General features: G+C 36.4%; 1 protein-coding gene across 8 annotated transcripts in view; it reads right to left on the bottom strand.

The window, feature by feature from the left end:
* magi2a (membrane associated guanylate kinase, WW and PDZ domain containing 2a) overlaps nucleotides 1-12,638 on the bottom strand; it is a 318,611-nt gene extending 305,973 nt beyond the window's left edge. For 5 of the 8 annotated variants that reach the window (XM_041257504.1, XM_041257508.1, XM_041257502.1 and 2 more), the window contains exon 1: nucleotides 12,055-12,636. In XM_041257504.1, the coding sequence (XP_041113438.1) occupies nucleotides 12,055-12,352 (298 nt within the window). In that variant the 5' untranslated portion in view covers nucleotides 12,353-12,636. Of the gene's footprint in view, nucleotides 1-12,054 lie in introns of all 8 variants that reach the window. The other 3 variants (XM_041257503.1, XM_041257505.1, XM_041257506.1) reach the window with 3 other exon arrangements.
* Between the last annotated feature and the right edge of the window lie 839 nt (nucleotides 12,639-13,477).

Raw genomic sequence — 13,477 nt, forward strand, 5'->3', positions numbered from 1 at the left:
CAACAGTGACTAATGCCAGTACAGACAGTGCTGCTTTGTCTTGGCACAATGTTTTCCCTGCATGTGTATATGACACAATTATAATAAAGCCAGATGTAATACATGTGCTAAATCATAATTAAATTGTCATTTCATACTTTATTTTGTCTGTGACAGTTTTGCTGTTATGCTTAAACAGCAAGCTTGCTGCTAGAGTAATTAAATCTCAAACACTATTAGCATCATTTCATTGAAATGCCAGTTAGTAAATCAGCCCCATGGTATTTTTTTTTTTTTTTTTTGATGTGTTGTTGTGTACATGTGACATTATGGTGGTCTTTCTTGGTGCGTATGTGTGACAAGGGGAGACACTTTCCTTGGTGCTTGCTGAAGCATGTCACTTCCACGATTTGCTTTGCTGTTTGGAGCCGTTAGTTTTCAAGCAAACTGGAATAGGTTGTTTTACATTGCAAAAAGTTGAAATGGAGCAAAGTGGCAAAAGTACCAAGTCCCCTTCCAAGAGAACCAGACCACAATTTCAAGTGATCTCGGCTCACTTGGTTTGATGAACATCCTGTGCAATTACTGGAGTTGCAGTTCTCAGAGGTTTCACATATCACTCTAAGCGAATCGAACCACACTTCAATCTGCATCAAAGATTCAAACGAACTTGGTGTGAAAGTGCCCTAACATTATCTCAAGGACATTTTCACAGACTGAACTGGTATGTCCTATTAAAATGAAAGTAATTTTACAGGTGTTTCAGTTAGATGCTTCTTCACACAATAAATCGCTTTATTGGACACATAATACAGACATTACAGGTCATATAGTCTAGAAAAAGCCAGTTGACAAGCAACACCAACATGCATGTTTAAATCCCTCTACTTTTAAACTGTCTGCACAATGCATTATATATTGTAAAAGGTTCATTGTTGCATGATTTTCCTTCTTCACTTTAGGCTGTAATCGCCTTTAGTCCCCAAATTCTCCTCACACTCTAATTGGTACCGATCATGCTGCACACATCGAATCTCTCGTTTATTAATAATTACTCAGACCCTACTCTGTATTGTTTCAAGCAACACTAAAGTAATTACACACTTTGTGACAGGCATGTTTCATAAAGGCTGCTATTTTACCCAAGACATTTGCCTTTCACGTCTGCTTGAATCTCAAAACCACACTGCAAAAATAACAAGGTTACCACAAGAAGTGCCTATCCTGTCAGATATTTACTATTAAAAAGCCTGTGACCTTTATATAAAGGGAAATCGACTATGGTTTCAAAACTTCAAATCCGCGGTCCCTGTACTGTTTTCTTTTTTTTTTAATCTCTTCAACTCCACCAAAAGAAAAAGGGCTGCATTCCTAAGTTATGAGAAAATACCAGCCTCTCAATCATTGTGTGCTGGGAGTGAAATGAGAAGGGAGGAGTGCTTTTAGCTGCAGGAAACTAGAAATTAACAACAATTGCTTACATCTAGTTTATTACTGCCTTCTGGAAAAATATGTTTTGCCAAAAAGGGGAATGGTAACCTCTTATACTCCCTTTTTAAATTACAAGTACCATTTTTTACAAACAAAAACAATTGATAGTTCAAATCTAAAACAAAAAAACAAGCAAAGAACAAGTATTCATGATGTCAATTACACTACTCCATAATTCATTCACCTCTTGGAATAAAGATGAAGTACATTCTACAGATACAGTCCGATATGCTACTTGCTCTAGAAGTCTTATTGTCAGACAGTGCCTGTTTCAGAAAGAATAAACATTCTTCCTATCTGGCATGAATAATTGGCGATTCTCTCCCTTCCCCCCCTCCTCTCACAAAAAAAAAAATGACCCCCCAACACCACCTCCTCAAGCTTTAATACAATATTTATTTTAAATGGTGTACCAGCACACTGTTGCAGGAAGGCAAACCTATGCTGTGGAATGACCCTTCTCTTACAAATAATTCTGCCCAGGGCTTCACTTGATTACTTTGTACAATGTCCAAGATGCTTGCTTGGGGCTGTGTGGCAGCCAGTTTGCACCCAACCTCCACTAGTTACATTAATAGTGTGCCTCAGATGCTCATAGACTGAAGCTGAGCATCCAGACCTAACATGGGAACAGGTCCAGTTAATTTATAACACTGGCTGGGACGCCCACTCCAGGACTGTAATACCCCTTCTCCACTGGCAGAGCAGAGCGAGAACCAAACTGTGAAACTCCGGCCTCACAAGACATCTGAATCTGGCTCCGAGCCATGTCGGGGTTAACGATTTTCGTCATTACGTTGCATCAGTCAGTTTAAATATAAATATAAAGAAAACAAATATGCTAAAAATAAAATTCTATTATTTACAAAAAATATAGTAAAACAAAATGCAGCTGTACCATACATACAACTACAGCTCTCGTTGCTCTCTCTGGCAAATCATATTTTTAAAATCTTTTTTTCCCCTTCAACAGAATTAACTGAACTTTATTATGCCAATGTAATCAGTAAAATGTGTGGATTATAAAGAAATTCCTAAATATATTTACAAAATAAGTTACAGCTGTACGTTGGTCTATTCATTTTTGAACACCATTTGTTTGCACATCTTTTGGCAAACTGAGTTAATTAACAACAATAATTAATTACAACTGTCTTTCATTGCGTGTGACGTCAGCAGCACGGCTCGGCTCTGAAGTGGAAAAACAATCCAGGCTACTCTTAACCGCACCGTGAGGGCTCGGTACAGCCCCAGCACGGCATGGTTATACAGTGGAAAAGAGACATTAGAGGCGGTTTGAGCCAACCCTCTGTCAGTTACACTTTAAATTTGACACCCATGACATTCCACCATAACACTTTCACACAATAATGACAATAATATCTCCTTCTGATTTGGTCTCACTGCTGCACACTGTCCTGCTTCTCAAATTTCATTCAAAGCCCAAACTGTGTTTCTGTTTTATACTAGTTTGCACATGATAGATATGAAGCTTTCATTAAAGCTTTTAATTGTAGACTATAAAAAAGATGTCTTATATGTAATGCAAATTATGAATCTAATAATAAATAAATTAATACACTTATTTATTATTCAGGTGGATTTAGGTGTGCTTACGGCACTTATATATTTTTTTAAATCTATAAACGCCACTGATTCTAGAAATAACTGTTTAGTTTATTTTACAGTTATATGTAGCTGTATTACTTATTACAGGGCTTGCAAAATTTTGGTAATGGTACTTGCCCTTCAGGCAGTCCATTGTAGACATTTGGTTGTCCAAAAAAATGTGAAGTTGCCCATAATTGACCTATGGACGGTGATTTGTACAAAGCACACTGTACTCAACATAGCTCCAATATCTCAGGGTTCATACACTTTTTCAACATCAAAATTCCACACTTTTTCCAGACTTCCATTTGTTTTTCCCAGACTTGTGTTTTAGTTAGTTTCTACTAGTTTTTTGATGGTTATCCGCATAGGCGGGCAGCCGCAGAGCATTACAGCTTTTTAATCCAGAGCAGAAGTTGCTCCTGTTTTTCTAAAAGTATTTGTCAGAATCTGGAGGTGCATATCTAGCAAGAGACAGTGCAGGTATGCAAAAGAGAAGATAAAATCTAAGAAATGTCCAATATTTGAGAACTGTATTGGATTATTTACAAAAAAGAATATACAAAGTTGTATACTGCAAGTACACTTGTGCCAAAATAGGACCGTATAATGGTACCAATAATATAATAAAACTAGGCAATTTTGGCACAGGTATACTTGCAGTATATTACTTTTTTTTGTAAGGGATGATATTGGATTCTGATCCAAACGTCTTTATACCCTCTGTTAAATGCTGAACACTATGGGAGGTGAACAATAACATGAAATAACAAACGTGCACGCATTATATATTAAAATGTGCAAGTGTCATGTATTAAGCATATAAGTCAAATACTAAATACAGTACACCCTCGCTATAACAACCCTGTTTGCGTCCAAAGCCTTTTGTTCGCTATAGTAAAAGAAAGATCCAAAACTAACAATATAAGCTGCTGGAATAAGTTAAGGAAGACACATTGGAGAAAGGCATTAGCTAAATTATTAATATTAGTACTGTTTTATTCTTTGATTTTCTTTATTACAGTATTTGTCACTACTAGCACTAATAATAATAATAATAATAATAATAATAATAATGAGATTGTGAATAAAAGAAGAATTAAAAGTATAGTACCCAATTTGTGGCATGCTGCATCCAGTGTTCTGGCTATATCCTATTCATTGAAGAACACAGTACAACCCCCCCCCCCCCCAAAAATAAAAAAATAAATAAATAAATAAATAAATAAATAAATAAAAATAAAGTTTTAGTTTTGTTTCAATTGCAAATGTTAATTGAAATCTTAGTTCCTTATTTAAAAATAGTAATAAAAAAAAATATGTTGCTTTGCCGTGCCGGTTGCATAGACCTGCACGAGCCAACATCAGCAGCAGTTTGATTTTTATTTATTTATTTATTTATTTTTAAATCCGTATTTAAATTATACAATGAAGGCCACACAGTGAGGATGTAAATAGTATATCTACACTCGGCTGACGGTTTGGATCCAAGACTGTTGCTGCACTCGGTACAATAAGTTACAAGCAAGCACCTTACATTTAAAATAAAATTACCGGTACATTTTATTAATCACATTAAAGAAATGAAAAAAGCGATGTCAACATGCTACATGATAAATCTGTGTCTGTGATAAAAACTATCGTATTCGATGTTTTTTTGTTGTTTTTTTCCTGGTTTGGGAAATAACGTTAACGACTTAATAAAGGTAACAAAATGTGAATCTTGGTGAGCAGAGTACAGTAGCTTGTAATTCCAGCCTGTAACTTCGTTTAAAAAAATCATAGCCTTCGAAGTATCTCTTTTAACCGTAAAAAAAAAAAAACACGTTGTCCGACAGATTCTTTTGGTTGTCCCGGTCGGCCTAGCGATTTTGCGAGCCCTGTATTAAAAAACCCCTCAATACTCACTCTAAATTAATATCTCTAAAACTGAAATGAAATTAATTAACCGGGGAGAGTTTACTGTAAACTGCTTTTTCCTATCCAAGGTTTGCAGCAAACATAAACAGACGATCCCGAGAAAGTTAAAAAAAAAAAAAAGTTTTGCAGGAATTTTTCACAGTGATCATTCTAAAAATGTGTGATTAATTGCAAAATCCTGTAAGTGACGGACACTGATGTGTTTGAGGGCTCGAAAGCTATTTTATAAAGGGGATTTTGAAATCACTGGTCTGTGAAGCACAAGATGTATCGACTCTCTTCGGATTTAAGTGGTTGAAGTGACTGATGTTTCTCTATAAGATTAAAAAAAAAAAAAAAATGATGAAAATCTTTCTCCCAGAATGTTAGCTCAGAATCTCTAGTAAGCTACTGTCCTCATTAAATCCACATCCTCAGCACTTCATGTAACACATACAGTGCTTCTAGAACTGGCACTATAAGTAGCTTGCTATGCTAAAAGAAAAGATTCTATTAAATTCTGTGGATTAGCAGTTCTTCACAAACACACATAAAACTGAATGTAAACAGATACCAATATTCCTGAATAAAAGGGGAATACCGGTCTTCATGAGAGCTTTTAGAAGTTCCCCAAATGTAAATCCATTTTAACCAATAGTAATTAGTTAAATGGATTTATTGGGATGACAGTAGAACCTCTCTGTATTTTATATGAAGCTGAAGACATAATTTAAAGCCAGAGAAACATTCAACTTCTTCATTGCATTAAAGTACACAATTGTTTTGTTCCACTTTTGCAGTCTGGACCACTTATACAAATTGACAAAACAATGTTTTATGTTAAACTTTTTTTTTTTGATGTAAATGTAGGTGTTGTGAATACACAGATGAACCTCAATCCTGTTGTTGCTATAGTTACTAATCAAAGCAGCTTTCATCACTAACGTGCACCTTTTCAGGAGGTATTAAAACTACATGTTTACTACAACCTGCAGAAAAAACCCATTCTTCCTCAAACAGCATACATTCCTGAAATCAGCAGCACTAAACCAACTTGACATTCCAAACATGACACTTTTTGTTGAAGTCTAGAACCTTTCTTTAACAGCCAGTTCCTTCTTACCATCTGTCACTGGGGCTGAATTAAAAGCAATTTCAATTCGTTTTACAGACTTGTTTAGGATTCACACAGAAATATGGCATTGAAATAGGAATACACTGAAAACTACTGCATAAAGCAAAGGTATCATTTGTTTGTATGTGCATTTTTGTATTTAATATTTCTTTTAGATTTGTGTTTTAGGTTATTTGTAGAAATGATTATTCACACATGTTAATCAACATATTGTATATTTATATGTAACCACAACTACCTAATTTTTGCATTTTTATGCTGTTCTAGTCTTACATTCTTGCCTCTTCGATAGATCAGAAATACATACATCTATCCTTACCCCTAGTAACGGGCAGTGGGTTCATTCAGGTATTTGCAACCAATGGTTTTGTAAATGTCCAGCAGAATTGTTACTGTTGAACAATTGAACAACTCCCCTTCTCTTCCCAGTTCATTTATAAATAATAGCTGCTTTGGGAAAGTGAAAAACGAGCATGGACTAAGGGTCCTTCCAGCTCAAGTTAACCTTCAGTTAAAGTTAAAGTTCATTTTCAGCTCACAGGGCAAACTTTGGCCAAATCTCTGGAACTGTTAAGGCAACAAATATTATCCTGATGGGAAGGCTGGGAAAGGGGAAATGTTGATAGTAGAGTAAGGACATGGGAAGTGATAAATTGAAACGTTTTTTCTTAAAATTGCACACACTAAACTGTACCTCCTAGAGCAGTAATCTGGTATATGTCAGAGCAGAAGCCCATCTTATAAATAGTGTGTGTGTGTGGTCTCAGTTTATATAAAGATTGATTAGTTTTGAATGTAAGTTAGGCAGGGATGGGGTGAAATCCACCTCTGTAAACAACCTCTGGGGAAAGTGGCCATTCCCTAATCAACTGCTAATTAAGGAATGGCCATACGAAAAGAACAGGAGGAAAAAATTATGTGGTGGAGTTTGGGAGAAGTGGTCAGTAAAAGGTGAATACCCAGCCTGAACAGTAGTGTTTTGTGTTTGGATTTGTTTTGTTTGAACCTTTTATTCCTGTTTTGTTTGTGTTTTTGTCAATACAAGTGCACGCACAGTGCTTTAAACTGCAGCTTTCTGCATCTGCTTCCTGCATTTAACAACCTTGGATGTGACTCTGTCCAATCACACTGCTCCACTAGTAAACTGTTCACCTCTGCAAAATTTTATAAGCAATAATGTGACCATTAATTTGATTCACATAACTCATTGAAGAGTGAAAACATTTAAAATCAAAGCCGTGTGATTGATGGGAGACTCAGTGTAAAGTCAACTCCAGTATTAAGGTCACTTCTGTATTCAGTGTTAAGACAGCAATACTGCAGCTTTGCCCCTTGAACACATTTCTGAGGTAAAAACAAAACAAAAAAATTGGTTTGTTGTTCGTTATTCAAGCAGAAGAAAAACAAACGGCTCACTGTTCATTTTTTCTTATTCAAAAGCTAAAAAATGAAGGGAAAAAAACAGTTTTTGTTAATCAAAAAACACACAACAAACTTGGCTCTAACTTCAGCTTCCCTATGAAAAACATCTGAACAGAGGCTGAGTTCTGTCAAGTATTCATTCAGTTTACACTGCAGTATATCTTCAACAAATGCTCAAAATGAATTACTCATATTCTCGTGGCAGAGCGACATTGGTTTAGGCTAGTTTCTAGAGGGCAAACACAAAGTTTTACATAATGCTTGAGTATTAATAAAGGATGCCCAGAACAGAACATTACAATATGTTGAACTCACAAGGTGTCAGGCTTCTACTCTGAGTTAACCTGAAAATGTCACTGCTGCATAGTAACTGGTGTGTATTATGGGAAATTAATGATAACCACCTGCTTGAAATTCCAGTAAAAAGTAAATTCCTTCATCATATTAAAAAAAAAAAAGACAACAAGCAAAAAGTCCTATGACTAAAAACCCAAACAGTTATGTATTTCTTTCAGCACCAAGACGCTGATTTGATCAACCTATAACTGGACAGGGTTTTTTTAGAGCATTTTACAGTACCAGGAAATCCCTCTGGATAACCACAGACGTGGGTTAACACAATCCAGGATGATTCCCGGTGCTGTAAAATGCTCAAATAAAATCCAGGTGTGGCTTATCTTGGTTACCAGGCTCACAATCCTGCATAGTGTGAAACCACGTATCTTGGTTGTACCTGGGTTGCAACCCACCTCAGGATATAAGTCAACACGGTTTGACCCAGGTTGAGTGTGACAAAATGAATGACGGCCATTTGTAAGCCGAGGAAATAACAAACAGCCACGTCTGCATGAAGATTTCACTACCGCAAGGAATGTTTCTGTTTAGCCATATTTTTGTTGACTGAGACACAGCATGAGCCAGAATGCATCAGGGATGGAGAAAAATGTGCTCTAATAAACATTTGGGCTGATGGTTCAATCCAGAGAAGCTAGGATGGAAGCGTCAGTAACGAGCTGCTTCCGGGGCATTGATAAGCGCATTGTGTACTTGCGTCTGTCACATGGTCAACCCTTCTTTATCAAAAGCAGTGTGAAATCACGTACCCGACCCGCATGACACTAGGTCCTGACCAGTGTGAAAAGGGCTTAAGATAACTAATTAAATGAGTTCCAATGAAAAATAAATAAAACCTGGCATTGATATACGGCACATACATGTGCTAGTATACTGGATTAGTTTAATTGTCTACTTTTTTGAGTAGAACTATCTTTACTAAACACATTCTCAGGTTTTGAGCTTTCCATGGCCTGTAAACAGATGTGCAAAAATGCCCTACTTCACAACAAGTGCTACGGGCAAATTCTCTGAAAGAAAAAAAAAACATTTGAATGAACACAGTGCCAAATAAACAACTTAGTTGATCTAAGCAATTCCTTGCATTTTATATTCCTTTCAGAAAATTAAACTTTACCCATGTCTCTGAAGAGCTTAGAGTACAAAAATTTATAAAAAGAGAAGCATTTAGAAACAATCATCCATCTCCCCTGATAAGAAATCATCCAATGAACTTTCCAAGGTCAGTTTTTTTAATGTCTTCTTCTTAGTACAGAGTATTAATATTTTTCTTCAAAGCTTTTTATTTAGTCCTCAATATAATTGATGACTCAGGTGTTCTACTCAAACCTAGCAGGGAGCTTTTTTCTCTCTCAAAAATGTGTTAAAAGGAAATAAGAAAAACATTTAGACAAGACTTGCAACCTCACTCAGGTCGGGCCCACACGGGCCTATAGACTTGAGTCTTGTAATGTTTATATATATATATATATATATATATATATATATATATATATATATATATATATATATATATATATTTTTTTTTTTTTTAAATGTATCATAGAAAAATTGTTGTTGGCTTTTAGCAAAGATTAGGCTACAGCAGGGGTGAAATTCTGTGAAGTACCCGTCTTATTTTAAAGCCGATACTGGGTACTGGGTCTTACTTCATCTGCTTTTCATCCAACACACTTGCATTCCGTTCATTCACACTAGCACCACGTTTCTCAAATGTACTTTCATTCTGTTTCCTAATACTGCTTCCCTGTCTCTTAGCTGCTATTGGCCACCATTAAAGTCAGTATAATCACTGCATGTTGATTGGCCAAGCTTTCGTTCCAATTAGTTTTCATTTTGGCATATGTCACAAATCTGTGCCCATTTCTCTTTGTGTCAGTGCCCTTCAGTTGATCAATGACAGCAGACTTCAGCAGTGAGAAGTGAAAACAATGGCATGGAGTAATTATTATTTTCTTAAGTTCGAAGAAACTATCTGAATATTTGAATGACCATTGCTGCTCAAGAATTTGAAGGAAAAAATGAACATTAGTGTCCACCATAAATGACACAGTTTATAAATATTAGAAATGATTATCACAACGTGCTTTGTCTTGCACCGATGTAGAAAATGGAAAGCGATGTGTGGGACAACATAAAAAACAGGATCAAGAGGTGCCACTTCAGATTTGGCAAGCCAGTCAAAATCGGGATACAGATGCAGATGTGCTTTTTGGTTTTTGTTTTTTTTTTTACACTTTCCAAACACTGGCCCAACTTGCAAGGTAGATGTTAAGCACAGTGATCAAAGTTTTGTTTTGTTGTGTTCCTAGCATTTTCTGTTCGGAGGACTAGAAATGTACAATGCCCCCTTTTCGACAGTTTGAGTTAAATTTGAGTTTGCACTTGTTGTGTAAAGGCATATGTAAACTACAGTAATGACATTACTTTATGAAAATGTGTACTTTATCACTTTGTTATTGTGTAGGAACCACAATGCCAGGGATTGGAAAAAAAAAAAAAGAAACCTGATGTCTATTTTTATACTGTTTCTGCCTGAAATATACAAATATTTTTTTCTGGAATAGATCATCAGAATATAATGTAGGATAAGTAATCTGGAAAAAAGGGTATATGATCTAATCCAAGGCTATTATTGTAGGCCCTGTTGCAGGTGAGCACGCAGGGAGGATTTCAAAGAATACAATGGAGATTTAAAAGTAGTGTCTGGTACATTAGAAACAGAGGGGTATTTCAGCCCATATTGCTTGACTTAGACCTGTTTGTATCACTTGTTCACAGAACAGCTATTTTCTTTATATACATTTTGTATAACATCATCTCCTTTTTTTTTTAGGATATTTTGAAACAAAATGCCCTCTCTACAGCAGTTACTGCATAGTGTAATATTTCTTAACACGTATCACTTAAGGTTTAACTTAAGTGTTATATTAAAGTGACAGTGATATGCAGAAGGGTACAAACCGTTCAGTATTTTCAGCTTCTTTGTTTATGATGAATTGGTTATATTTTATCAGTATTTTTTTAAGGCTTACTTTGTATTCATAACTGTATTGTGTACCGGCTGTGCATAGGAGTACCTGCACTTTTTTGTTGAGAATTTCACCACTGGGCTACAGTCACACTATGATTATACTAATTTAAAAGGTATAACAAATCGAGTGTAGTTTACATTTAGCTTCCTTCTGGTTTACTTCTCAGGGAAACAACTTTGACACTCTGTGACTAAATCCCTTGAATTCTAGGTGAAGTGACAATCACTTTCTGAAATCGCTTTCATAGGAAACTGCCTCCTTATGTGTCCTGTGTTTTATTTGCAATCACCAAGTCATCTTCCACCAGAGAAGAAAAAAAAAAAAACAAAAGCAGTGTTTAAAACCCAAGGGCCCAGACTTGACCATTTTCTGTCCACAAAAATAAATAAAGTATTTAAATACATGTTTACCATTCCAATAGTTAGAACTGGCTAAATAAACGTTGTTTATTAATTTGTTTCTAAGACTCATCAAAATCAGTAAACAAAATATAACACCACGCCCAAGACTTGTGCTAATAACATGTTCACGTTGTTATAATATATAAATAAATGTTCTTAAACCACACAAATTTGCTACTGGTACATCACGCAACATATTTACAGATTAAGACACATAAAAGTAAGATCAGTAAAACTCCTCTAGTAGTTGCAAGATTCTCTTGGCATCTAATAGGCACCCGAACTGAGAACACCGTCACCTTTTAAATTACAATAATAATAATAATAATAATAATAATAATAATAATAATAATAATAACAACAACAACAACACTACCGGTAATAATAAAACATGCATCTTGCTATTAGACATTTTTGTATTTTCATCCCCACGACTGCACTGAAGAAAGTTTGGTTCTAGTATCTAGGTTACGTATAACGGCCCACGCTTTTCCATTTTGAACTTCGCAGACTCCCCTGCGAAATGCGAAACGTTTTGCCAGTCATCCTAGTTGCACTTTGCAGATTATAAGTGGTTGTCATTCAATACAGCAAACGTTAATTGGCGTCTGATAATGTGATCTGTCAAAGTTACTTGGTGTACAATACTGGCATGCGTTTGTTTTTTGTTTTTTTTTTCTAACACAACACAAAGCGATGGGAATATTTACAAGATCACAATACTCACCTTGTTTGACACATTTCAACCTGATGGGATCCTTGCAATGCTTCACAACAGCCAACACATCCCTGATGGTGAGTCCAGCCACCGGGGTATCATTGACCTCCAAGAGCAACTCATCCTGGGATAGTCTGCCACTCTGACAGACCACCTTGCCCTGCTTCACCTCACCCAAGTAAGGGAACTGCCCATTCTCGGCACCTCCTTTTAAATCAAACCCAAGCTCTCCTTCTTCATTCCTGCAAACGGCAATCTCGTGGACTCTGCTGGTCCAGTGGCTCTTCTTTTTCAGACTCTTGGACATGACTGAAATTAATATTGCATGAACTAATAAAGGTGTCTGTGCAGGCTGCGTTTTTTTGTTTGTTTGTTTTGTTTTTTTGTTTGTATTACCCCAGCGGTGCCAGGTCGTTTCAACAATACTGGATGCTAATGGTAATATCCATGTCAACTACCTCATATTGCACAGCTGTGTCTAACGCAGCGTTATAATGTAACTGTGAAGCTGGTTAATATTGTAGAGCTGCAAGCAACTGACCCGGATGTGATGTCTGGGGGAGAGAGAGGCAGGGCTCTATCTTTCCGCAGCCCGCAGGAGACTTAAGAGGCGGCGCAGATAATTTGAACACTGCGGGATTAAATGTGTTCGCTGAGAAGGCAAATATTTCAGATCAAATCTGTGCGATGCGGAACCTTCACATCTGCGCACAGTGTGGATAAGACAACATATTAATTAAATGCGTTACGTGCTACCGCACGTGTCAAGTGAGATTCAACACAGCATAGGTGTAACTAGCTTCAACCAAGGTCAGAAAAATAAATAATGCGAAACCTTGAAAGTGTGCCGCGAGTACAACTCAGTTTGCATGCTTTCACTATTTTGTGTCAGGCATAGAATTTGCATAGGCTTACGTGAATTCCATGTGAATTGAATGTGCGGCAATCCCAATTGGTCTGCATGTTAAAGTGATTTGTCACATATACACAATATCCCTACAGCAAAGTCAAAGGGTTTTCTTTTATCTACATCAACCAATGAATGGTTCAAGTTGGTACAGTTTATGGATAAGTACATGTGCCTACACCAGATAATCCTGCACCAACACCCCATGAACCAACCAATTCGTTTTCCTGTAAGGCATTCTTCAGAAATGCTTTCTGCTCTCCAACAGACAACCTTGCCTACATTTGCAAGTGTTTCAGATCTGAGGAAGGTACCCTGTCTTTTGTGTGCCTGTTCATGGTTGGAATGTTGAAATGTCTTCTGTCAATGTAAATGTATGATTTTTGTTGTACTGTAAAGTGTATCTAGCATGTCAGTAATTAGTGAAACTGATACAGTGGGGTTTCGGTCTCTCCTTCAGTGACAATCATGGAAGACTTTCATGATAATAACATTTTATAGTAATTCTGTGGTTTGGAAGCTCAG

The sequence above is a fragment of the Polyodon spathula genome, chromosome 8, assembly GCF_017654505.1.
Source record: "Polyodon spathula isolate WHYD16114869_AA chromosome 8, ASM1765450v1, whole genome shotgun sequence".
Classification (NCBI taxonomy): domain Eukaryota; kingdom Metazoa; phylum Chordata; class Actinopteri; order Acipenseriformes; family Polyodontidae; genus Polyodon; species Polyodon spathula.